Below are 25,314 nucleotides of genomic sequence, written 5' to 3'. Positions count from 1 at the left end.
AAGGCCGAGAGGGGAAATGTGAAACTAGCTCTAGGCCCAGGCCCAGTCCCCAGTCCCCAGTCCCCAGTCCAGTCCCCTTCGCACCCCAGTCCAAGCTAATGTCCACCTTAAACAGGCCCAACCCAAGTCAAAATCACCAGAGGATCACATTGCAGTCGATAGAGACTGTTTCGTCCTTGAAACCAAGCTGCCATTCATCTTGGAAACAGATTCCCAAGCTTTGCGCGGCTGTACTAACTCACCAGATGCACCACTGTCCACGCTCCCGCGTAGAGACTCGTTAGAAGTCGATCGCCCAGCAAGAAAAGCTTGCACTCCACCAGCTTTGCGGGCTGGGATCGCCGAATCACCAGAAGTCAGAACGTAAAGGAGATATTTAAGGTTGGGAAGAGTGTGTCGGATATCCAAGACACGCAGTCCGTATTTGATAAGGATGTATTCAATATCCTTGTTGAGAAGAAAGACCCCATACTCAAATCGGTACTGCACGCTCACCGGATAGAGAGGATATGTGCGCTGTGGAAGGTTTGCGGAGATGGGGTCTTGGATGAACGAGGTCGATCCGTTCGCGTTGATGGGGTATGGGAGAGGCACCGAGAGATAGAAGGAGAGGAGGTACACCAAGTGAGCTGTGTGGCCCAATGCCGCGGCGACCACCTCACGGTCGATATCTTCGAAAGTCGAGTTTGGGAGAGCTAGCCCAGCGATGGTGAATGCCAGAGGCTTGTCGGGGATGGGTTCAATAGGGTAGATGGTGAGAAGGTCTTCGGCAATACGTCGGAGCTGGCCCTTGGTGTCCTCCTCATTTTGGGCAAGCAATTGCTCGCTGGAGATCAACCTCTCCTGGGCCTCAGGAAGATGGCTGCGGATCTTTTCCTGGGAACTACTGCCTTTCTCCATGGCTTCTTTCCGGGCTCTGATGCTGGCAATGAGTTCGTTTTTGCGCTTGACTGCAGTGCGGACTCGTTTGCGCTCCATGGCAACGTACTGCCTGGTAAGAGCAAGCTTTTCCTGGGCTGCAGCTGCTTCACTTACGACTTTCAGTGAGCGCTCATTTTGCTGGAGGATTGAGCTAATCTGGGCTTCTAGTTTCTCCCTGGTCGCCAACGCATCCTGTACACATTCGTCCAGATTGGCCAGTTTCATCAAAGCGTCATAAGATGAGGAGGAAAGCATAGTACCATCAGCAGTGGCCTTCTGCCCTGCAGTGTGGAGTGGTGTTCCGACCGGCGGAAGGTCCGTGAGGTTGGAATATACACCGTCTGGGAAGTGAAAGAGAATCGAGTTCGCAGGAAGTGGTTGGTGGAAGCTCTCTAATGTCTTTCCCAGGAACTGTAGAGATCGCAGGTGCACCTGCAATTCGACTAGTAAAATGAACTCCGACATATCCCCAGTCTTGGTCCAGATTTTGAGAGTCAATTCGTCCATTCGAGAGATATACGGGCCACATAGATTCAAGTCGAAAGATCGGAAACTAGGATTGTTTGCACGGTCGACCGTTTCACTGACGTAGATCGGTTCGCCGAGACCCTCGCCGTGAAGTGAGAAGAACGAATCCACCATCCGGCTGTTGGTGATATCCTCTAGTTTGACCTGTCGAGTCCGTGGATTGGGGTCGTTCCAGAACAGGGTACTTCTGCGACGCGCCGAGCGCACAGCGGGCTCCTTTGCATTCTCATGCTGACTCGTATGCGACTTAAGGTCGGTGAAGGATCGGGATGAGTGCAACGGACGGTTCTCGGTCTGCGATAAGATCTTCGAGCTCGTTCTCAATGTATTCGGAATATCGTCGTCATCAATGGTCTTGCCACGAGCCCGGGTCGGAGGCGGCGTCACAACCAAGTTGCGAACAGAGATCCCCTGAAGATGTCGAAGCCTGCGATTCTGATAGCTTGTCAGTATGAGTTACCGCATTCCCTTTCATGTTCCATACCCAAGCGTAGAGCCACGGCCGCTCTCGACGAGTACATGTATCTTGCTCCGTGTCCTTATCCATAACGCCAGCGCCGCGGGGCAGCGCGGTGATCATATGGGGATTCGCAAATAAATCCGATTGTACATAATCGAGAAAAAAGAAAATAAACACAATCACATTCCAATTGAGTTGAGAGGGTGAAGCCGATAAGAGGTGATGCGGAGAGACAAGCGCCAAGACCTCAGTCTTCCCCGTCAAAAAATCGACCTCCCGTCTCTCTCAATCAACACCGTCCGCGCCTCTCCCACCAATGCAATAAGGCCGCACCTCTCTCTGCGCTACTTCTTTTCAGATCGACTGAACGCAGCCTCCGGTACGGCCGAAATGGCCTCCAACGTAACAGCGTTCCAGAAAGTGCTGGATTCAACAGCACTTGCGGCCACGAAATTCATCCGCCGGCCACCGATCGATCCGAAAGTGCCAATTCAAGGAAAGATCCGTGTAGTGGGCTCAAACGCATACAGAGATCAACAGGAGAAGGAAGGTCGGCGCTTACAGAAGGCCTTGAACTCGATCGCCCATGGCAAGAACATCTTCGTGTACCACAATATCCGCACGAAACAGGTCGTCTACTCATTGACTCGTTACTTGGAGGTGAGTTTGCTGTTTCCCTATCGGTGGGGAGTCCAGTACCAGACCAGAGTGTCTCCGGCCGCAGGTCGTGTCTTCGTAAAAAGATCACAATTTTTCTAACTTCTCGAAACCATTAGAAAACCAACCTCCTCAAGCAATGCGTCAACCACGGCAAGAAGACCATTCCGGCCACTGTCCGCAAGGATATGTGGGTTCCCTACTTCTCCGTGCACTTCAACGAAGCGCAAGTCGGCCTGAACGTGTACAACCACCTGCGGCAATTCGCGCTGCTGCGCCAACTCTCCCCGCCCAAGGAAATGATCACCGTGACAAAAGAATATCTTGACTCGAAGCGGCCGAAAGACCTAAGGGACCAGAAGCAATGGGATAAGGAGAACATGGGCCGAGTGGGCCAGATCATGATGAAGAAAGAGCGTGCATACGCCCTCATGAACCAAAAGGCCACCTCGATTGCCGACGTTGCTTTCGTCCTGCAAAAGCACAGAGATCACATCATCGCCGGCTTCCCCGAGAGCACCAAGTCCGGGTACAAGACCGTCAAGGCCCGCAGGCGCAGGCGTTCGGCTGCCGAGGAGGAGGCTGAGCGGTCTCAGGCTCGTGCCGCGGAGGTTGCGGCGTTGGGAGAGCAGCTCGATGCTGAGATTACTGCTGATCATGTCGCACCACGGGAACAGAGTGTTAAGATCTTGTGGCAGGAGCCTTACGATGCGCAGTATGCGAAGTACTGGCCCAAACATGTTGAACACGGGCAACTGCGCTGGACTCGCAACCACATTGTTGGTCAGGAGGAGCTTGTTGCTGGTGAGGATGTCATCGCCGATGGAACGTTTGAGGAGGTGACCCCGGCACGGACGTAGACGTGCGGCGTGGGATTCTTCTCTCTTGTCTATCTGCCTGTCTATCCAGAGCTGGGCAAGGGGATTGGGTGTATCCTTCCCTCTGGCTTTGGCCTGATGGGTGGTAATTTCTTTGTATTTTCTCACTCGTGTTCTGTCTAGCTATCATAGCATTCATAAATTGTACTTTTAGATATATCAGATGGAAGTTTACGGTTGCAACAAAGTGGCCTCCAGCTCTTCTATGGTAATTTGTCTTGCATCTACTGTAGGCGCAGCTATCTTATGTCTTTTCAGCAACCTTTGTTTCACACGCAAAGGTGAACTAGCAGGTACTAACTAGGAGGCATGTAGCGTGAGTTCAAGGGTTGACTCGTCGATACTGTAGACATCGGTTTCATTCATGGCAAAGCAGAGGCACTATTGAATCCACCAAGCGAACCATGTGCACTGCAATGGATCCCAGTCTACGAGTCTACGTACATCCGAAATTCCTACAAAAGAAGGGATTGTACCACGGCCCAAGTTTCTATGTTGATCAAGCAGTCATTGAAATAACAAAGCCTAACTTTCATAGGGTCCATATTCAGGCATATCCTAGTGATGCAAAGACTTATGCTTAGAACAAGACATCAAGACAGCCAGGTCTGACGTCTGACAAAAACAAAACTTTGACTTGAAAAGGGGACAACGGGCAGCCAGAGTGGCCCATTGACGCCAAATGTGCAGTGTCAGAAAGAAAGGAACACACAAAAAGGAAACTCCCGGCCCTAATCCAGGTAGGGTACAATGGTCTCAAAAGGCATAAAAGAGGTAGATAGTAGACAGTAGACCAAAAGAAAGAGATGGGCACATTCTATCAAGTCGTTTGCGCTGCTTGGTGTGCTTCGGCGTGTAAAAGTCATCAAATCACTGAGTCGAGCCTGAAGGATTTTCAGGACTCCGGTTCGGACTCAGGATATCCACAGAGGGAAGGTCGTTACTCTCGTGAACTGACATCTCAGGCCCAGGTTCTTGTTGATTGTTCTTGTTGGCCATCCGCTGAAGGGTGTCTTCGGCAGCTTTCTCTGCCGCTGCTGGATCATCGGCAAGACCGGAAGAGACAATGCCAGACCGTGCGTTCTCGACGATCTTATCGGCCTCACTCATGCCCTCGGACACCTTTGTAAGCGGGTCCCCGTCCACACCTATCAATTCTGTGTTGTTGTTGACAACATCCCTCAGACGGTCGGAGTCGAGTTTGATCACCATGCAAGACAGGTTGTCCGTGCTGAACCGTGCGAGCGCATGGTCAACAAGAATCTTCGAGGCGTGTTGTGCATCATCCACATTCCGGATTAGATCAACGGCTTCCTGATCAGAGCACACGTCCCAGAGCTACGAAATATGATTAGCTTATGTCTTTCAAAGTCAGTGACGATCACTTACCCCATCGCAAGCCAAGATGATGAACTCATCGGCATCGGGCTGGATAACAGTCTCCGTTGTGTAAGGATGCCCGGTGACAAGGTCTTTCAGATATGCATCACCCAGGGCACGGGTGACAGCCAGAACACCGTTGACGCGGTTGTTCAGGATGAGCCCACCGGCATTGGTGACTCTTCTCCCTTCGTTCTCGTCGCTACCCTTATGGTCGTATGATAACCGAAGCGCTTTCCCATTGCGACATAATACAATGCGCGCATCACCAACGTTGGCTGTGTACAAAACCCGTTGCCGGATAGCTTTATCCTGCAATTTCGAACTAGCTTGGGTCGGTGTATCCGTATTCTCGGAATTTGTGTCGCCTTTCATCGCCGCGGCAGTCGCCGGGGCAAGAGCAGAAGACCCGGTAGCCGACTGTGAGCTAGGCACACGATCTTCCCACCTAAGAACAGCAGTGACAGCCGTACACCCAGAGTTCTTGACAGGCAATTTCTCCAGTTGTTGGTCGACGCTGGTGAAAGTCTGATCGAGTAGTTCTGGGACCGGGGTGTTGGGGCTTTTGCGCATGACCTCCTCGAGAATCAGATGCAGCTTCTTTCCACACCAGTCTGCGGCAAAGGTTCCCGCATGTCCATCAAAGATTGCGAAATAGCCGTTGTCTGTTTCTACAACACTGGATGACTCCTCTGATGACCGCGACGCGCCCGCCGTGGGTAAACTACCACCATTTTGGTATGTTGCAGCTGGGGTGGGCGTCCCCAGAAAGTTGTAGAGGTAGGCATGCGTATCCTCCATTGTCCTGCGACATTTCCGATTTCGGTCTTCCGTGACACCGACGCGGAAGGATGACCGAGCAGTGGGTGCTGACTCTCCAGCAGAGTTATTGAACGACCCTTGGGGGACGCTGAGAGCTGGATCCATCTTTCCGAGCTTCTGCAGCGGACTTTCGTTGATCGTGGGGCTAGTGCTGAAGGCAGAGCTCTCGCGTGCGGTGGAGATCAGCGAGCTTTTAGCGTTACTGAAGAAGTTCGCCGCTTTGGTAACGGTGCTGCTTCTGCGCTTTTTCTCACCAGGTACGGCCGGTTCGTCACCTTGTCGGCGGAAGAAACCAGAGCCAGGCGGAGAGAATCTCGTTGCACGCGGGCTGGTGCCTGTTGTATCGGTCTGAATATCCACGGCGTCGGTGTCGAGATTGGTCTCCGGAAGACTGTCTGCTCTGTCTTTAGGTGGACTTGAGGAGCCACTGAACATTCTGTTCAGTAACCCACCCTGCGAAGAAAAACTGCGGCGCTTATTTCCTGCCAGCTTGATTGTATTCCTTTCGCAAGGAATTGTTGAATCTCACGGGTGTGGTTGGTGTTGGGCGGGGCGGGGCGAACACGGATGGGGGGCGCTGCGAGACTGACGTAGGATCGGTCGGTCGAGGCGGAAGTGGGAGGAATTGAGCTGTAAGGTGCTGAATGAATTAGCGAGTATCTTTGCTGATGATTGCCTGGAGTGACGGAGAAGTAAGAGCAAGGACGAGACGATGCTAGTTTAGGCAGCGACACAGGCGTTTGTCAATTGAGAGGGCCCGGGGTGGCTGCGCATAGTAGTAGAAATCACGAAAGCAAGCGCTCGCTGACTCCCACATGCCACATCGCCTCGAAAAGACCAATCGAATGGTATCAAATACATGAGCGATTCTCAATTCTTGCTCCGATGAACGAGATAGAATGCACGGTCGAGTATATACAGCGTGTCGGATCTCGTCATCTCCACGCCTCTCCACGCCTCTCCATGCCTCTCCATGCCTCTCCACGCCTCTCCACCCCACCAGCTATGAGGAGACAGGGACATTGTCCGGAATAAATGGCAAGACTTACTTGATAGTCAACTGAGAACAGGTGTGAGAAATAGTTGATAGATGTAGAATGAAGGTGAGAGGAAAAGTAGTCCAACTCCGCTCCTAAGACGGCTCACGCGGCAGTGGGCGGAGCGAGCCAAGACCGTCGGGGTGGAAACTATCTACTCCGTAGCTCGATGAAGTACCATTAGACCCTATACAACTACCGACTTGGTCTACTGCATATCTTTCTATGCTCTTTCAATATGTTCAGAAGTATCTCAGCCTGTCAGCTGATTCATAAATTAATTGAGAATATCTTCATAAGTTCGCATGCGGTCGATGACGCTATTATCTCCATTTCTACCCCAGAACTGGATTCTCCACACTTGACGGGGTAGATGTTATCAATGATACTCGTAGTCGTAGCTATTGTACATATGTAGACGACCTATTCATGACAAAGGACACTCACTTTACCAAGAACTGAAATCTCCAAAGCCCCCAGACCCCTTGGTCTTCTTACGAGCAGGCTCGAACGCAGGCTCATCCACATACTCGACAATCTCATCTTCTTCCTGTTGATCCCTTTCTGCCAATGCTGCCTTCAGATATTTTCCAACCCCAGCGGAGGCACCGTTATCAGTTGAGTCCGCGCCAGCGGTACGCAGCCGCTTACCGGTCCAGGTGACACGATCAGCGTCCAATTGACGGGCAGTCTCCTCCTCTTCTTCGGCAGACGGAGCCGTAGCACCTGTAGCTCGCGCCTCGTCTGCACGCTTCTGGTTCAGGAAATCCTCGAAGGGATCTACAAAGACTGTGATATCCTCGATGCGAATTTCGGGGGTAGGACGATTCGTGTTTGGTTCCACAGGGTGGGTTTCCAGTGTATTCAGGGTAGTAGATGAGGGGGTTGGGTCATCTATCAGACGACCGAAGACGGTGTGCTTGAGATTGAGATGAGGCAGGGCTCGGTAAGCAATGAAACTAGGGAAAATATCAGTACGTTGGACCTGGAAAGATACCTATGTCACTCACAATTGACTGCTGTTTGTGTTCTTGCCCTTGTTAGCCATGCTCAGAGTGCCTCGCGCATCGTGTTTCAATGGCCCCTCGAATTCATCGGCGAAATATTTGCCCCAAATACTCTCGCCGCCGCGTCCAGTGCCGGTGGGATCGCCGCCCTGGAGCATAAAACCCTTGATATTGCGGTGGAATGGTACATCTTTGTAATAGCCCTTTTTGGCCAGCTGAAGGAAGTTCCAAACGGTTTTGGGCGCATGCTCGGGATACAGCTCTAAATTCAAATGCCCGGCAGTGGTGATGATGCGTGCATAAGCCTTGGCCTTCACGCGGCCCCGTTTCAGCATATATTCCTCCTCTGATAATACCGCTAGCTCGGCAGACGTGTGTGGTGTCAGTCCGGTGCTGGTGAATGAGGCAGCCGCCTTGCCCGTAGTGAACCGTGCGGCGTTGTACGGCGTCGGCTTTCCCGCTTGGGATCCACCTGTCTTGGTAGCCACGTTCCCAGCTCCAGATTTCGAAACCGCGTTAGAGCCAGCCGTAGCAGCACTGGCCTGCTGAGCACGTTCCGCCCGTGCCTTCGCGACCGCCTCTTTCGCTTTTAGGATCTTGGCCGCACTGCCAAGTGCATTGGTATTGACATTATCGGTATTTTGGTCCTCCAGAACCCCCTTCTCTCCTTCCTTGATGTAATTAAAGGAACTGAGGTTGCGCGATTCGATGTTCTGCGGGTCTTGCAAGGTAATAATGTCCTTCCGGCTAAACTCCTCATCCGTGACCAAGTCACGCCACAATTTCCCCTTGATGTTGAGTCGCTCCACTGTATCCCAGGAGAATACATTCCCAGTATTCCGTAATGCGACGATATGTGTATTATCCGTCAAGACCTTGTAGGTCACTGGGTCGACATAGTCGCCATCCTCGTTCTTCGCGATGGTCAACTTGATCAAGTCTGAGCTCTTCAGTGGCGCTCCATCGACAGGGTTCGTCCCATGCTTCTTGATCCATGGCAAGATGTGAGTGAGGTCGAAGATCGTTCCTGTTGGCGTGCAAACGGGGTGTGAAAATGGTTGGAGTGAGAGCGAGCAGAAATTGAATGGTAAGCGCTTGAATGCGGCGTGAGGACCACCTCTCTTTGCTTTGGAAACGCCAGCGCCAGCACTGGCTGAGAAAGCGTCTTCCGATGCCCACTCAGAGTGTGTGATCTAGTGGAAATCCAAGTATTAGCGATGCGGTATGCGACGGGGAGGGTAGAGGTCTCAAGTGGCGAGGTAGCGCATACGTAAAGCTTGTCCGTTCCTGCAGCCAAAGATGTCAGTATGAGACTGCCAATAGAGGCGATCATTCAAAACATACCCTTTCCCATGATTGACAATGAAGCTTGTTGCTAGTATCTTTCGCGCAATCCGCGGAGGTGAAATGACGGCAGGAAGCTTACTGCTTTGAGACTAGTTTGGGCGGCAGAAAACCGCTTCCCAACCATAGGCCCTGGGGAGTCGGATAGCCCTCTGCTGAAAGCTCTGAATGGCCATGGCCCTTGGTTTCACTCGGAAGATAAATTGATACGTGATATTGGTCTTCGAATAAGTGAGTTTGGAACACTACACTTGTAGGGCCTTCCTTGACTGCTGAATTATGTGATACCTAAGATTGAGACGGTGATTCTCGTACTATCCAGTTATATAAGGTCCCTGACTTTTGCACAGTCGATGACCAGGCGACCCTTCTTTAACTTCTGCTATTGGCATGGTTTGAGTGTCTAAGTAATAGCAATGGGTAATAGTACATAAACACATGATAAAATAACAACGCCGTGGGCAGAGCTAGCAACTCCGCCACCTCAATGACCCAGTACGCAAATTGAAAACGCCTCCGATGACGCTGTAGATCATAAACATTCATATGAGTGGACTGGTTTGTTGTGCTTAAGAGATCGATTGGAACTTTAACGGGACCACCCATTTGTTTCCAAAGTCAATTCCATGGCGACGACGAGTTCCATACTTTCTCCACACGATCTGAGGAATTCCGATGTCCGCAACTGACAAACTCCAGGTCAGGCGTTCGTCAGAAAGAAGAGCATTCAAAACACCAGTCTTGGGAGCTCCGAGGCACACCACTGACGTGGCATTAATGCATAAGCGGCCACCTTCGGCCAGAGTAGGCTCGCCTGTGGATTGTGATGCGTCAGTTTCATTGATTCTGGTTGGATTGCGTGGAGACTTACCAGTAGAGGCATTGATTCCGGAGGGTACATCCACAGACAGCACACCAATGTTGCTTCGGTTCACCCAGGAAATGATCTCAAAAGCCACAGCCTGGTCGTCGGTTCGAAGATCATCGAAAGATAGATGCATGCCGAACAAGGCATCGATGATCACATCGGGGCCCAGATCCGCAGTGCCCAAACGCGTTGAGAGGTCTTCCCACCTGAGCACACGTCCACCAACTTTGCGGAAAATATCCAGTTGCTTGCGGCAATTCTCCAGCAACTCAGCTTCGTGTTCGAGTCCGAGCAGACAGACGGTGACTCGGTGGCCCCGATTGCGCAAATGGCGAGCAGCTGCAATGGCCCGTGCACCAGTGCGATGATTGCCAGTGATAACAAGCATAGTAGGTGCAGCGGCATCATTGGACAAGAGGGCGACAGCGGCCTCTGCGATTCCTCGGCCAGCGTTCTCAGCAATTATCTCATCGGCCAAGCCAAACTCGGCAATAGTGATCTGTTCAATCTCCAGAGTTTGCAAGGGGCTGACGGTAGGACAGCTGCGATTGGTAGTTGTAAGCCGGAGGGACCCGACAGCAGGCACGGTTGGAACGATCATAGGTGACACCGCAGGCCGGCCTAGTCGAGGACTGGTAACATGAGGGATGTTTGCATGCAGCTGGCTACGGCCATGTGCACTCAGCTGTGGCGCCATTTGCGGAGCGTGTATCGCGCTGTCTCTCCGGGAAGGTGCGTGTGGAGGTGCCCTGGAACGCCCACGCCCAGAGATGGTCGTGCTAATCGTTTCGATGTCATCGCCGGTGTCGCTGTTCGGCGAGCTATCCAGGACATTCTCTGTCCAATGTAGGTTCTTGCCGCCGTTGGTACCTGGTTTGACTTTCCGGTTGAAACTCACAAGACGCTCCTCGTCCGCAGTAGTGTCGTCGTTTCGGATTTGTTCAAACACAGTTCGCTTGTCAAACTTGGAAAGATTACCCACAAAATCAAATTCACCCAGCTCTTGAATATCCGTCGCATCTTCAGTTGCCCAGCCACTGGGATTCTCAGCATAACGGCGTGATTTCTTTTTGCGAATCCTGGTAGTTCCTGACCGGCTCATAGGCTCCGGTGAGTCCTGGATTGCAGATCCCGCTGGTTCAACAAATGCAGTTTGACGCCAGCCTTTGCTCTTTGGGTTGGTGCTTGCCGCTGCGCCGTGTTTAACAGCGTAGCCTCGCTCTTCCCGTGCCTTGTCCTGGTCGCCACGTCGATTCCGCTTTGATTTGAGGTCTGCAGGGGACAGCTCCTGCGGGGGTTGGAGTATTTTCTTGTGGGATGCTCCTTGTGCTCTGATCTTATCGTCATCTGCATCCAATTCCAGGCTACCGAATGGCTCCACCAGGGAAGCTGAAACTTGCTCCTGCACCTGGTGGGCAGCCATAACCGGTGCGGCATTTTCATGCGATGGCTGAGGCGGGACAGAAGCCTTGGAGAAGCTCACAATAGCTGGGTCCGTAAAACGTTGCTGAGTTGGAGTGGTTTGAGTGGGAGCCACTGGTGCGATCATTGGCGCATGAAGTGGAAAGTTAGGGTTAGGATGGTGTTGGCGTAGCTGCTGTGGCTGCTGCGGCTGCAAAGGCGCCTGGGTGGGCGTTTCAAGCGACAGGTTGCTAATGCCTAAGGCGTCGATGGAGTATTGGGGCAAACGTTGGCCATTCCAGAGAAAAGTGACTAAGTAATGAGAGTTTAGTAATGCGAAGATATACTGGGGTTTGGCAATTCTCACCATCCTGAAGCAGCAGACGCTGCCCGAAGACGTTGGCGACCTGGCCCACCAGCTGTCCACCTGCTGGTTCTTTCAGCGTCACGAGAACATTGTAGCCAATGAATTCGGCGGCCATGATGATTGTGAGCTTGTGTTTTGCAGCTAAACAAGCATCGATCGGACGATTGGACCTTTTTGTAGCGCTGCGCGAACTTCAGACGAGAGGAAGAGAAAACACAAATTCCCAACAGGGAAGAAAGAGCTGTCATCCCGCAGCTTTCTTGGGGTGATCTATTCAGTCACGTGGCATCGTTATCGATAAGGATAACGGCCCGGGTGGGGCTTTGAGAGGCTTTTGGTCCTATGATTCTTGATACCGCCTTGTAGACCGCCTTAATCAGTACTGGGATAGCTCATAAGGCATATCATCATAACTATGACATTTACGCAATAACTAATAAGGAGATTGCAGAAGAACCAGGTAACATAGACGTGGCCAGGTCTACTAATTTTCTTTTCCTGTGGAATGTTGGCGCTTCAGAAACTTGGAGATCTACTTGACGCCAAGATTCCTGCCTTGGCGGTGATTTGATTATGGACATCTAGTTGAAGCGAGCTTGCTGGTACATTGTTGTAACTGAGAATACATTCTTAAATATTCGAAGGTTGTGTGATATTGATGACATACATTGCTCTCATTCACCTAACCGCATGCAATAGACCTGGGGACCTATGTTATACAGGCCTCGGGACCTGGCACGCATGCATTTCCTGTCACCATCCTTAATTATGATCAGAAATCATCGTCATCGAAGTCATCGAAGTCATCGTAGTCCACAGCTGGAGCAGTGCGCGCCTTCTTCGTCTTCTTCTTCTTCAGTGCATCTGTGATTGTGGCCAGTTTGGAATAGAATTCCACTACTTTCGGGTGCACCATCACCTTTCGAGGATCGAATCGAGTGACCTGCAAGCCTTCCTGCGACACCGCTCGACTCAGTGCAACATAAGCCTGACCCTTCTCGAAGACTCGTCCCAAGTCAACTTTCACACGTTGAAGGGTCTGGCCCTGGGCCTTGTGGATGGATAATGCCCATGCCAATATCAACGGAACTTGTTGTCGTTGGGCTTGCACCTCTCCATTGGGAAGCTCGATCTTCCATGTCTCCGGTTGGCACAATAAATGACGTTCTGACCCATCGGGTTGAAGGAACGACACTAGGGGCCATTTGCGTGCCATTGAGGCTGAACCCTCTGTGTGGGCCAGATGTTTAAGCTTCTGCCGAGCCCGATGAACTGCCTCATCATCGCTCCCCATCGCGTCATCAGCAGAGCCTTTATCGTTTTTACTGTAAGCATCAAAGTAATCTTCACTCATGAAGGCTACCACTTTGCCGATGGACCCATTGACAAGCGAGTCCTCCATGTTCTTGATAAGCATCACTTGGGCACCCTTCTTCAACTGAATGAGAGGAGGGGCCATGCAAGCTGACAAAAGTCTGTCGCGATGTTGCTGGTCTTGGATCGTCCCTGAGTCCACTGCGTTGTACCTCATAACCTCACCAGAGAGCCTTCCCATGCGCGCCGAATTGGCACCATCCACTTCAGCTCGCGTGGGAAACCTATCATGAGTCAGCTTAGGCACAGTTCAAACGGGTGGCACAGTAAAACGTACAACTCAGTCGCATCAATCTGATCTTTAACGTCAAGGGGTCGAGCGAGCTTTTTGAACGCCTCGATGGTACTAGGAGAGATGTTTCCCAATCGCAATTCGTTCAGCATACCAGCAAACACGGGGTCTCGTTGGCGGAAGACGTTGGTCAAAAGAATGGTATGCTGGATACAGGTTGTCCAGGATGCGGCCCCAAATGCAAATTTGGCTTCCCGGCCCATCTCTGGCACGGGAGGTAGTTGGAAGAAGTCGCCTGTGATAACAAGCTGTATCCCTCCAAACGGCCGACCATTGTTGCGGATGCGTCGGGCAATCTCCTCGAGTTTATCAAACAAATCACCGTCTACCATGGAGACTTCATCCACAACGAGGACCTTGGTACGGAGCCAGCGATTCCGTGCTTTTTGGTTCTTCTTGATCTAGATTGGCTGTCAGCATCGGTTTCCGCGGTAAGGAGAGATGTGGACAAACCTTTTTCACTAGTTCGACTGCTGGTTCTTTGCCTAGCCCAATACCAGCAAAACTGTGGAGAGTCACACCTCCAATGTTACAAGCTGCAAGGCCCGTTGATGCTGTAACTGCAACTCTATCAGGTTCTGTGCGATATTTTTGGCGCAGCTTGCTAATGATTTCCCTCATGAGTACTGATTTTCCTGTTCCTGCAGAACCAGTGAAGAACATGCTCTTCCCACGATCAACGACTGCTTCAAGGACGGCCTTTTGCTCATCGCTCAAAAACAGACTGGCAACCTTCGCATCGGCCGGGGTTTTCGGTTTTGGTTTCGGCTCGGGTTTTTGCGTCTTCTTGTATTCTTGTCGTAACTCCTTCTGTTGCGCCTTGATGGCGCTCTCGGACTTGTTCCATGGCTCTTGGGGTTTTTTGCGTTGGGGGGTAGCAAAGCTCTTTCGTTTATCATTGCGAGGTTCCTCTTCTTCTTTGGTCCAAGGGAGGGTTCGAGGCTTTTTCACGGGCGGCTGGAAATGGGAGGGAGGGGAGGATGACCACGGCAACTGCATGCTGCTTGGAATGGCGGGCTCATCTTGGGAAATCGATGGAAGATCTGGGTAATTGACATCTGCCGGAGCCCTGGTGTTGACAGACTGGCTGGGTTTGATTAAAGTATCAAGGTCTGGATATGTGACGGGCTGTGGTGGTGCAGAGCTAGAGATACTTGGTGCGATCAATGGCTGGGGCTCGTCGAGATCAAGGTCATCATCGAAATCGTTTTCGTCGAAATAAACCGCGTTGTGCAGAGACCCCAGTGAGGACTCCTGTGCTTCCAATTTGCGTTTGACAGCCCCAAATTGTTGTGGTTGTGGTTGTGGCTTGGGGGGAGCCTGTCCGTTGACCTGCAACAAGTCGGTCTGATGCAAGGCCTTCGTGCCATTGCCCGGGTGGTCTTGAATGGCTTTCTTGAACATATTCTCAGCGGCGTTGAGGGGTCGCGATGAGGACGAATACGTAGATGAATTCGGTGGTCTCTTCGGGCAAGTCAAAGAGAGCAATCGAATAGTATGTATTCCCCGCGCCCTGACTCTGGCAATATGCATAAAATAGAACGCACAATGCAAATCAAGACGACTCGGTCGCGGTAGATAAAACCGATACGAGGGCAGCTTCGATTTTCGGGCACAACGCGTGGAAGACGCGATTATCTACACGTGACTTGGACCAGATAAGGATAACCGCTCCGAGCCCGAGGTCGAGGTCTAGCCTCTACGCAACATTGGATAGTGATTTACTTGACTATTATGAGTCTGTCATATACTGTAAGGGTCTAGAGATCCTCCACCTGGACGTTGGCTGGTCTATAGACTAGGTAAAGTCATGCCCGGGAAAGCCAATAAGTAGATTTTTGTGGCAGTGACCTACAATATCTTACCTGTTCGTTGCAAATATATAGTTCGGAGGTAACAGATCGATCCCGCAACATGCATAATCTTGCCAAGATGGATCATACCTCAAACTACGTGATACTCGATCATCCTGTGATATGCGAGATTGAAGCGTATCAGCTAGTTATTACTAGTAGAATAATTAATCTCTATTTTACGACTCATTTCGAGAATATTCCCAAGACGCGAGGAGATACCGCTTCACGTGATCGTCAATTACCGCATAACACGCGGGACGAGAATGCACGATTCAGACACCCCCGATCATCAGTCGCGACAAGTTCTTGCCAATTACGCGATTTTGGCGCAGGTTGCACTCTGCGACCATGAGGAATGGCAGGGATGGCTGTTTCAAGTACGTGAAATAGACCATCTCTCGAACTCGAGTGTGAATTGCTAACAAGCCATGTTGATAGACAAAGACTACCCTCTGACGGGTGTAGTCATTTGCTTTACGTCCGTCCAAATTGAGAAAAGGGCAAGTGTTCATGATAGCTCTTGCGATTCATGAAATCACGCGCATAGGCTAACCTGCGTCTTCATACAGACTCCGTTGACCCAAATGGCAGAACAAATGGGCGCGATGCACAGTGTTCACCTCACCTCGGAAGTAACGCATTTGATCGTGGGTGACACAAACAGCGACAAGTACAAGTTTGTTGCAAGAGAACGGAACGATGTGGTGGCAATGAAGCCGGAATGGATCGAGGCCGTACGACAGTCATGGACGCAGGGCGAGGACATTGATATACAGGCGCTGGAGAGAGAATATCGACTGCCAACTTTGCATGGACTCAAGATCTGTACCACGGGCTTCTCAGACCGTGAGTTGCCGGCTCCTACAATTAGACATGCAGCAGCGCTAACTAATGCGCCGCAGTTTCCTTCCGATCACACATGCAGAAGACGACAGAGGAGAATGGGGCTGAATATCGGAAAGACCTGACCAAAACCGTGACACATCTTATTGCGCGCAACACGGAGGGCGAGAAGTACAAATTTGCGTCACAATGGAATATCAATGTGGTTTCGGTGAAATGGTTTACCGACAGCATGGAGCGCGGAATGATTCTGGACGAGCAGAAGTATCACCCGTTGATACCAGCAGAACAACAAGGCGTTGGAGCGTGGAACCGATCCTTACCCGCAGCGAGGTTGCCTTCTCAACGGGAAAGCGTCTCTACCAAAGAGAACCCTGGGAACCCACGGCCTCGAAAATTACGCAGGATTGCGAGTATGAAGCTGGTGGATCAGAATGAAAGCATTTGGGGAGACATCGTCGGAACCGGATTCGACAATAGCACGACAAATGAACTGAATAAGGACGCCTCAGGACGGAGGCCTGAAGCCCCTAGATCTGCCATCCAGGCATATAAGTCCTTTGCTAGCGAGACCACATACTCGGGAAACACCCAGACTCATGTTCCACCGCCAGCTGTTCCATCAAAAGACAATGGATTCCTACACATGACCTATTTCCTCATTCATGGGTTCTCCTCCAAGCAGGTTTGTGCACCTATGGTCTTGCCCACGCTCGCTATTGACCAAAGACTAATGTGTAAATCAGGCTAAGGTTTTACGTGAGCATCTCACGTTCAATGGGGCTCAATTGGTGGATACACTCAATGATTTCTCTAGCCCTGCTATTCCAAAAACCGGACATGGGCTTTACATCATGGTGCCATATCAGACTCCCTGGTCGGAGGTTCCGTCAACCGAAGACATGGCTTTTGAATGCGAGGTTGTGACGGAAATGTGGCTGGAAAGATGCATTGATGCGCGAGCTTTTGTTTCCCCGGAGACTCATGTAGCAAGCACCCCATTCCCAAAGTTCCCTATCCCAGGTGAGTACCTATCGGATCAAGCGTTCATAAGTCACTCTAACGCCCCTAGGATTTTCGGAAATGCGGATTTGTTCTACCGGCTTTGGACGCATCGATCTCTTACACCTCCGAAAATTGGTAGAATTGATGGGTGCAACATACGGAGACTATCTAACCCAGAAAGCTTCCGTTCTGATTTGCAACGACCCCCAAACGGCGAGCATTGAAAAGTTGCGGCACACGGCTGAGTGGGGAGTCCCAGCAGTATCTGCTAGTTGGCTCTGGATATCTATCCAAGCTGGCCAAAAGAAGCCATTTGAGCCATACCTGGTCCGACGAAAACTACCACAGCATGCTAGCAGCTTGGAGACACTTGGATCTGCATCTGTCAAGCGAAAACAACCATACGAGAACATCGATGAAAGGCGAGCAGATGCCCCTGTCAACAATTCCACGGAGTCTACAAATAGTAGCCGGCCCGGGAAGCCCGATGCAACGAAGAACGCTCCGAGTCGAACAATACCGATTGTCGGCGAGGGCTTCGAAGACGATGCACCGAAACCCTCTGTGCCAGAATCCCGATCTCCATCCCCAGCCAGAAACCCAGACAAACAAGACCCCCAGGACCCGAACACTAAACAGCCAACGCCAAGTACCGAGCCAGTACCACCAATTGCAGCACCAACTGCACCATCCGCCCTAGACACCGCTCTCAGTGGCCTTCTCCAGAAAGCCCGCGCCGCCAAGTCACGACAGCAAGCCGAGAGCACGACAACCACCGAAGACGGAAACCCACCACGACGAAAGCGCAAACCTCTCCTAGGCCGCGCCCCATCCCACACATCAGTGCGTGCACTGGGAGGACCCGTCTCCCGCGCCAGCTCGATCGACACACTCAACGACGACGGCCTCGGTACAACACTGGAAACCGCTCAACAGACTAGAGACAATTCCCTCTCACGGACTAACAGCCGGACAGAACAGAGTCTGTCATCTATGCTCAGCGGTGGCAAATTCGATTTCCTGAATGATAAGCTCTCTGCTCATGTCGAGGAAGAAGATGAGGAGAATCAGGTACCGCAGATGACGCAGTTGGGGTATGAAGATCCTGATGCGGCTGCTATGAGGGCGGAGTTCCTTAGAGATGCGGGGAAGTTATCGGGAAAGACAGTTAAGGCTGATAGCTCCGGTTTAGTTGTTGGTGAAGTAAGGGAACTGGAGGATGTTGGATGGGCTTCTGGACGGAGGACGAGGAACCAGCCTATTATTGTGGATGATGATTAATGGTTGGCGTATCTACGGGTGTGTACATGGGAGATGGGTGGTGGTCTTGCTGTTTGTTCTTTTCTTTCATTCTCTTGCTGTTTCATCGACGACAGCATGGCATTGCATTGCGACTGGCGCCCTTTTGATTATTTATGAGACTGGAGGAGCAAGATCTAGACTTTGTCGATGTTAATCTAATGTAGCCGAGACCGAACAATCTATGTGTCCTCTACCAGAACCTACAACATTGTAAGGATTATGACGAAGACCTGCCTTCTGACACTATTTTAGAATCAACGGAAAGGAAAAGTGCCTCCAATCTCGACGTCACAAGTGAGAGAAAATTTGGAATCGATGCAATTTCAAATCAGGTGGGAATCTTGGGTAGGGGAATTAAATACCCTCTGGTGCATGCCATCACACGCCGTGGAATACAAGGAAAGCCGACGAGGTAGGAAAGCTCTGCGGCAGAAAACGCGGTTGAACTGATGAAGAACCAGTGGGGGGAGTAAAGCAGAATGTAGAGATGGGAAGCGGAAGGGAAATGGGGAAACTGTACAAGTCCAGGGGATAGAATGAAGCAAAGAAAAGAGAAGAGATCGTAAGAATCGTGAGTTGTTATACAGAGGGCTTAGACTTATGCTTGCATAGCCGCACCCATAGCACCAGGCAAGTGAGCATCAAGATCCAAGTTCTCAATGGACCGGCGGTTCTCGCTGCTGTCCCGGAACAAATTCGAGAAGTACTTGGTGGCGATATCGCTTTCCTGCTTGATTTTGGAGACTTCTTGCTTGCGTCTACCGAGATCCTCGATATCCTGAGATAAGCAGGTCTGGAGATTGCCGGCAGGCATGCGCAGCATGCGGCGAACCTCAGTCGAAATTCGGTTGGCATTCAAGTGAACGTAGTCCATCTCAGCGAGAGTTGCGGCGATCTTCCGCGACAGGCGTGGGGGAAGAGTAGTCGGAATGGAGTTGAGCACATAAGCAGTGGTCAAGACAGCTGGTTGAAAAGTTAGTATGTATCTTTGCGTGATTTGATGGAAGAGACTTACCAGCAGCGAGAAGACCAGGGAAGAACAAGCGGCGAAGGTTGTTTGGCCCGATGACTTTGACAGCGCTCAAGGCACTGTCCACCCAACTGAATCCGCCCAATGCCCTACTACCAAGTACGGTGACCGCAGTCATTGCAACTCCTGTTCCAGCCAATTTCTCTTGACGCTCCCAGAGACCAGTGACGTCGAAGAAGTCCCACAGCTCGATTTCAGTATCGACTTGACGCGCGAGTGTGTGACGACGGCCACGGCGGAACATCGCATCCGCGCGGAAGCTGAGTGGAGTGAACTTATCTTCACCAATGTGCAAGAGACCGATGTTTTGGATGAAGCCAACTCCTTGGACTGTCTTCTCCCGGGCGTAGTCCTCGCAGCTGTAGACCGCGGAAGCAATCTGATCGAGCATTGCCAACTTCAGATCCTCAGCGAACTGGAACGCCGAGAAGAGGCCATGGTACTCAACACCGAGGTCGGCATCAGAGACACGGGTGATTGTGTCAGTCAATGTCGAGCGAGTGTAGTCGTAGACATCATCGCATGAGTCGTCGATAGCCTTGTTGACACCTTCTGCGATCTCTCCCTTCTTTTTCTTGCCATTCTCGTACGCAGGCTCAAGCTCTGCAAGTTCATCCGTCACTCGCTTGAGTTCCGACTGTGCAACATCGCGGTTGACTGTAGCAAGAGAAGTAAGGTCAGCCAAGAGATTGAGAAGATAAGTCTTGGCAGGCGCAAGCTTGGAACGGGAGCGCTTTTCGAGCACGAATCGTCGTAAAGCTCCCTCAAGGTTTTCAAAGTCTTGGACTTTCTCCCGTTCCTTGCCCTTGCCCTTATCGTTGGGATCGTCATTGTCATCGTCGTTGTCGTGAGGATCAGAGCCACCACCGTCACCGCCAGAGCCGGGCTGCGAGATGGCAGGCGCAACAGGAACAGCATTACTGGAAACGAAGTGTACCAGCTCAGCAGCTTCCTTGCGTGTGCGGGGACTCAGCTTGCCAATTTGATCCAAGATCATGCGTTCGCAGCGATTCTTGTCACGGATTTGATCGTAACCGTTGACAACCATGAAGATATATGCCTTTTCATGCGCAGCGTTCAGGATGAACTCCTTTGCAGACAAAGTGAAATGATTTGCCGCGGAAACCACAAACACAACGACGTCAATCTCCTCCTGCCGAGCAAACACAGCCGTTGTCTTCAATGAATCCGAGTTCAGGCCAGGTGCATCGATCAAGGCAATGTCAACCACGCCGTTGTTGAGAAGTGATTCATCGATAGACCGCACATCCTTGACGTAGACCTTGCACTGCATGTATTTCGTGTTGTCGATGACAATGTTCTCAAGTTCGGCAAGAGCATATACATCGAAGGTACTCTCATCATTGCGATTGTATGGCGTGTCTTTGTGGACGGCATGTACTTCTTCAACACCGCAATTTTCCCGAGCATCAAGAACCTCGCAGAAGATGCTGGTGCAAGGTTGCTGGTCCTCTGGCAACACTTTTCGGCGCAGAAGAGCATTGCAGAACGTCGATTTACCTGCATTCAAGTCTCCTGTGACTAGAACCTTGCTCGAAGTGTCTTCAATTCTGTCTCGCAGTGAGAGGAGATGCTTCATGCTTTGGGTGATCTTTCCGTCTAGAAGCGCGGCGACCGAGGCCTTCTCCAACGAGTGCACTAGCTCTGCCTGCGAAAGAGCACCAAGCTTGAGGTCCAATTTCAGAATCGAGAACTCTTGCGCAATCTGTGGAGTCATCAATCTTGGCTCTGTCGGGGCGCGCCGTTGAGCCGAGGCACTCGATTCTCCCATTTCGTCGCTACCCAGAGTAGTGGCCGCACGTCTTATATCAGGTCGGGGCGGAGTGCTAGGTCTGCTGTCCGCGGCGCTGCTACCGAACTCTGAATGAGTCTGTTGTAGCGATGGTCGTCGGTCCAGGATGGAAGGCGAACTCTGGACGGAAGGATAGTGGGCGGGCCATTGGCGGTTCATGTCCTGGAGCTCCTTCAGTGTTTCGATGGTCCGGGAGATTGCGCGACCAAGCTGGTTTCGATTCGAGTTACTGAGGACGATGTGAGCCCTGTTATTTCGTCACAATTTGCGGGAAAGTGTAACATACTACATAAGTTGAGAGACATGGCTGGCAACAACTTGCTTCTCGTGCTCAGCTATTCCCGGAAGCAATTAGTACAAGCGCTTTTTGAAGAACCCACACCATTGTATCGCCTTGAGCCACCTACCTGCGGGATTCCACTCTCCGGGGCGCGTGGGAGTATGCACCGGCGTCGGTCTATCCTCCATCAATCCTGCACGCCAAGCCGCACTTGCATCCTCTTCTGTGGCGATATCGTCGGCAATGCTACCTCCATAGCCGGAATCTTGGTTGAGTGAAGACATCAAGGCGGTAGCGCTCTCGGAAGTCGAGCCGTTGCCCACGGTCATGTAAGTCGGCGGGGGACGGAAAAAAGGATTCTTTTCGAGAAATTCTTCCTCGCCTTGGAAGTTGGATGAGCCAGCTCCAGAAGACGAGCCCTCACCGGGGTAGTAATCCTGACTCATGACAAATACCTCAGCGTTAGGGGCAAATCATCAAAGAGAAGTTGTGTTTTGGTCGTTTGGTATGGAACAATCGAGTTCTTGGAAGGTTTGATGACGTCGGGCCAAAAGGGGATTAGCGTGCATGTGACCCGGTATCTGCGTAATGTGGCAGTAATCTTACCATACCACCGTTGATTGATGTCACTGCTCCTACCGCTCAAGGCTCCTACACTGGACTAGAATTCACTTCTCGACTCAAGCCGACTGCGCAATATCGCTTGCAACCATGAATGTAGGTTGAAAATACATTCCTTCCTATGACTATTTTGCTTACGCGAAGCCGCTCAGATCGTTGAGTGGGCTTTCGGGAAGCGGATGACCCCCGCGGAGCGTCTGCGCAAACACCAGCGCGCCCTGGACCGAACACAGCGTGAGCTTGACCGGGAGCGGGTGAAATTAGAAAATCAGGAGAAGAAGCTGGTACAAGATATCAAGAAGAGTGCCAAGAATGGACAAGTTGGAGCATGCAAGATCCAGGCCAAAGACCTGGTCCGGACTCGGAGGTCAGTTCCTCACGATTGTTTACTTGCTCGCCGCAGGGTCACTAATTGGAGGATGACCATAGATACATTCAGAAATTCTATCAAATGCGCACTCAATTACAGGCTATCTCCCTGCGCATCCAGGTATGCGCAAGCTATCGTTCACTACCCCCACTTAATTCCGCGATGCGCTGACTATCGCCTTTTCAAGACCGTCCGAAGCAATGAGCAGATGATGCAGTCAATGAAGGGAGCTACCATGCTCTTGGGTAGTATGAACAGACAAATGAATTTACCAGCGCTGCAACGGATTGCTATGGAATTTGAACGAGAAAACGACGTTATGGACCAACGGCAAGAGATGATGGATGATGCTATTGACGAGGCCACAGGAATGGAAGGGGAGGAAGATGAAGGCGAGGATATCGTGAGGGAGGTCTTGGATGAGATTGGAGTTGACCTGAACCAGGCGGTTCGTTCCCTCGGCCCCCAACTGCTTGATAGCGGACCATATAGGCTAACATCTTCCACCTACAGCTGGGCGAAACACCCGCAGACATTCAGAAGGCACCGGCCAATGAAACTCGTGTTGCGCAGGCTATAGGGGGAGGCAACACGAGTGATGACGACCTTCAAGCAAGACTCGACAGTCTTCGACGATGATCACGACTTTTTTTTGTTATATGTCATGGATGACAGAGGTGTTGATGCCACTGGATTTCTATCCCCTGTTTTTGAATCCCATTTGGGATTTCCTGTCTTGCTGATTTAGCATGCCTTTGAGAAAGACATTCTTATTGCCTACCAGTCCAATACATTACTACTCGCATCTTTCGGCGAGCTTTGATTCCAGGATATTTGAAGTGTCATTAGCTGTGTTAGCGTCTACATCTCTCTGCATCGATAAAGGATATACCTACTCCCGCTCAGTAGCAAACATGCCAATACATTGTTCGTCAATTAGTAGTGCTACCTACAAAGCGGAGTCGACTCGCCTACCTCACAGTGGTCTAGAGTTCAAGGATCCTGAGAGATCGGAAGCTCCTCGAAACAGGAATAGTATTCGTCATCCGACGAAGTGTTAGATGCAATGGCCGAACCATCCGTCTTTGCCGATGCACTTGGCCATGGGACACCCTTACGACCACATCCTTGTTGTTCATTGTGAAAATCTGCAACAAAAGGCCTTTTCAAAGGACGACCAGACTCGACCTCTTCGGAAGACCATTGAGAAAACCAGGGAAATGAGGACATTTCTTGCAAGGATGGTCGGTCGTCTGTAGTCCTGGACAAGGTACTTTGTAAGAAATCTCTACAGTCCTGTGAGAGGGATTCGCTGATTTGCACATCCTCGTTAATCATCCTCTTGCGTCTGGTTTTGACCGCTGAATACACGTGTTCGCCGTATGTACCGAAGTACTGATCGTGCCATTTCACAGAGTCCGGACTTGGGTCTTCCCAGGGCCAGAAGCCGTGCAGAAATCCGTAAACCAGCGTTGAATACTTCCACAAGACGGTTTTCCGCGTGTCATTAGGCAGTTCCACTTCCGAGGGACAGGCATCATCACAAACAGGATTCCTCGAAGCGTCGTACTTTTCTAGCTCAATGGCTCGCTCCGGCCGCAGCTGATACTCTTGAAAACTGATCGCGAAGTCCCACTCGTTCTGGAATTGCTGGCTGTCCAGTCCGAATGTCACCTGCCCCATATCGATTAGCTGAACATTGAGGAATTGGTCTATGAGATAATTGAAGATCGAGAGATCCTCATGCCAGATCTTCATATCAGCCAATTCAAATATACCTTGGAGAAACTGGGCAGCAATCTTGTTACCTTGCAGTTCATTGACCAGAGGCTGTTTGGTATCCGACATGAGCTTATCGCCACTGAAAACTGGAAAGCTGGGATATCTTTTGTAAATGTACGATGGGTCTTCGTCTGTCACAATCTGATTGAAATGATTCTCATCGATATGGGAAACAGATTCATGGCTGGGATCCACGCAGGGGGTCATGAGGATCGCGGTTAATATACCGTGCGTGTAGACCGAGTCAACTCGTGGGAATCTCTCACTGTCATGAAGATACATCAATATAAGGGCTTCTTCTGGCACATATCGAACCTCTCCATTGGGTTCTCGAAAAGTCACAATCTCCGTATGTTCCCAACGTTCTTCTAGGTTCTTCCACATAGTCTCGTGGAATTGCGCCTTGATTGCGAACTGTTCAAGCCCCTCTAGCGAAGCACCCGGGGCACCTTTCTCTCGTGCAAGAAAAATAACACCAAATGCTATATGTAGTTAGCAATGTGAACAGTCAAACTAAGACGTGGAGCGAGTCTTACTTCCTTCGCCAATCATCCCGTATAGCTGCACTCTTTCCTTGAGACTCGGACAAAGCCCTATTACTTTGACAAGGCGGCTTTCCTTCTTACTTAGATCGTTGAAAGCATCAAGAGGAATGTAATTGTTCTCTTGAAATGCTGGGCTGTCGCATCTGTTACCTGATTGGTCTCGGCAATCGCATCTTGAGAATTCATGGTTTTTACGCGCACTGAACGCTGCTCCTAGTCGATCTCGAAGAACACGACTCAGTTGAGGATGGCTCTGGGAGAGGTTGCTTGTAGGATCTAACAGCAAGTTGGCACTGAACCCAAAGCTCTTTTGCTCGTCCACCTCGCCCATGGGTGGTCTGGGTGAGCGGCGGATATAGTTTCCTTCGATTGCAGCTACATCTTTGCCCAGGATGCTGTTGATTCCGGATGGATCCCGTGGATCAATGCCTGGGTGTTTGGCCATAACTATATCGGTATAGTATAGTCGGAATTGGGTAGGCAAACTGTGGTGGATCAACAGGAGAGGCGCTCATAGGTTATATAGGCACA

General features: G+C 51.0%; 10 protein-coding genes across 10 annotated transcripts; 3 read left to right on the top strand and 7 right to left on the bottom strand.

Annotated features, from left to right (window-relative positions):
• Nucleotides 1-144: 144 nt before the first annotated feature.
• Nucleotides 145-2,029, bottom strand: N7515_009734 (putative UV radiation resistance protein (UVRAG); the record flags this gene model as incomplete). The annotated part of the gene is made up of 2 exons (XM_056670477.1): nucleotides 145-1,884; nucleotides 1,934-2,029. 2 exons carry the CDS (start codon nucleotides 2,027-2,029, stop codon nucleotides 145-147), a joined length of 1,836 nt encoding a protein of 611 aa, XP_056516850.1.
• Nucleotides 2,030-2,299: 270 nt separating this feature from the next.
• N7515_009733 (mitochondrial 54S ribosomal protein mL67) lies at nucleotides 2,300-3,426 on the top strand (the record flags this gene model as incomplete). Its single annotated transcript, XM_056670476.1, has 2 exons — nucleotides 2,300-2,569; nucleotides 2,686-3,426. The coding sequence occupies 2 exons, from the start codon at nucleotides 2,300-2,302 to the stop codon at nucleotides 3,424-3,426; spliced, it is 1,011 nt and encodes a 336-aa protein (XP_056516849.1).
• An 888-nt stretch (nucleotides 3,427-4,314) lies between these two features.
• ptcG (type 2C protein phosphatase PTC1) lies at nucleotides 4,315-6,081 on the bottom strand (the record flags this gene model as incomplete). The annotated part of the gene is made up of 2 exons (XM_056670475.1): nucleotides 4,315-4,782; nucleotides 4,834-6,081. The coding sequence occupies 2 exons, from the start codon at nucleotides 6,079-6,081 to the stop codon at nucleotides 4,315-4,317; spliced, it is 1,716 nt and encodes a 571-aa protein (XP_056516848.1).
• A 1,050-nt stretch (nucleotides 6,082-7,131) lies between these two features.
• Nucleotides 7,132-9,044, bottom strand: N7515_009731 (PPIL2 family peptidylprolyl isomerase; the record flags this gene model as incomplete). The annotated part of the gene is made up of 4 exons (XM_056670474.1): nucleotides 7,132-7,642; nucleotides 7,694-8,883; nucleotides 8,961-8,977; nucleotides 9,035-9,044. The coding sequence occupies 4 exons, from the start codon at nucleotides 9,042-9,044 to the stop codon at nucleotides 7,132-7,134; spliced, it is 1,728 nt and encodes a 575-aa protein (XP_056516847.1).
• Nucleotides 9,045-9,603: 559 nt separating this feature from the next.
• N7515_009730 (mRNA decapping enhancer EDC3) lies at nucleotides 9,604-11,785 on the bottom strand (the record flags this gene model as incomplete). The annotated part of the gene is made up of 3 exons (XM_056670473.1): nucleotides 9,604-9,848; nucleotides 9,906-11,615; nucleotides 11,671-11,785. 3 exons carry the CDS (start codon nucleotides 11,783-11,785, stop codon nucleotides 9,604-9,606), a joined length of 2,070 nt encoding a protein of 689 aa, XP_056516846.1.
• A 657-nt stretch (nucleotides 11,786-12,442) lies between these two features.
• Nucleotides 12,443-14,869, bottom strand: N7515_009729 (DEAD/DEAH box helicase; the record flags this gene model as incomplete). Its single annotated transcript, XM_056670472.1, has 3 exons — nucleotides 12,443-13,268; nucleotides 13,322-13,737; nucleotides 13,790-14,869. The coding sequence occupies 3 exons, from the start codon at nucleotides 14,867-14,869 to the stop codon at nucleotides 12,443-12,445; spliced, it is 2,322 nt and encodes a 773-aa protein (XP_056516845.1).
• Nucleotides 14,870-15,776: 907 nt separating this feature from the next.
• On the top strand, nucleotides 15,777-18,321 carry N7515_009728 (uncharacterized protein; the record flags this gene model as incomplete). The annotated part of the gene is made up of 4 exons (XM_056670471.1): nucleotides 15,777-16,038; nucleotides 16,095-16,720; nucleotides 16,782-17,058; nucleotides 17,108-18,321. 4 exons carry the CDS (start codon nucleotides 15,777-15,779, stop codon nucleotides 18,319-18,321), a joined length of 2,379 nt encoding a protein of 792 aa, XP_056516844.1.
• A 619-nt stretch (nucleotides 18,322-18,940) lies between these two features.
• N7515_009727 (mitofusin) lies at nucleotides 18,941-21,911 on the bottom strand (the record flags this gene model as incomplete). The annotated part of the gene is made up of 4 exons (XM_056670470.1): nucleotides 18,941-19,305; nucleotides 19,358-21,414; nucleotides 21,472-21,520; nucleotides 21,593-21,911. The coding sequence occupies 4 exons, from the start codon at nucleotides 21,909-21,911 to the stop codon at nucleotides 18,941-18,943; spliced, it is 2,790 nt and encodes a 929-aa protein (XP_056516843.1).
• A 265-nt stretch (nucleotides 21,912-22,176) lies between these two features.
• Nucleotides 22,177-23,095, top strand: N7515_009726 (ESCRT-III subunit protein DID4; the record flags this gene model as incomplete). The annotated part of the gene is made up of 5 exons (XM_056670469.1): nucleotides 22,177-22,182; nucleotides 22,239-22,453; nucleotides 22,516-22,576; nucleotides 22,644-22,904; nucleotides 22,970-23,095. The coding sequence occupies 5 exons, from the start codon at nucleotides 22,177-22,179 to the stop codon at nucleotides 23,093-23,095; spliced, it is 669 nt and encodes a 222-aa protein (XP_056516842.1).
• Nucleotides 23,096-23,449: 354 nt separating this feature from the next.
• Nucleotides 23,450-25,228, bottom strand: N7515_009725 (Protein kinase domain-containing protein; the record flags this gene model as incomplete). Its single annotated transcript, XM_056670468.1, has 2 exons — nucleotides 23,450-24,720; nucleotides 24,775-25,228. The coding sequence occupies 2 exons, from the start codon at nucleotides 25,226-25,228 to the stop codon at nucleotides 23,450-23,452; spliced, it is 1,725 nt and encodes a 574-aa protein (XP_056516841.1).
• Nucleotides 25,229-25,314: the final 86 nt, after the last annotated feature.

The sequence above is a fragment of the Penicillium bovifimosum genome, assembly GCF_028826915.1.
Source record: "Penicillium bovifimosum strain IBT 22155 chromosome Unknown utg000008l_segment0_segment0, whole genome shotgun sequence".
NCBI lineage: Eukaryota > Fungi > Ascomycota > Eurotiomycetes > Eurotiales > Aspergillaceae > Penicillium > Penicillium bovifimosum.
The sequence above is the reverse complement of the archived record's forward strand: the minus strand, read 5'-3'. Positions and strand labels throughout refer to the sequence as shown.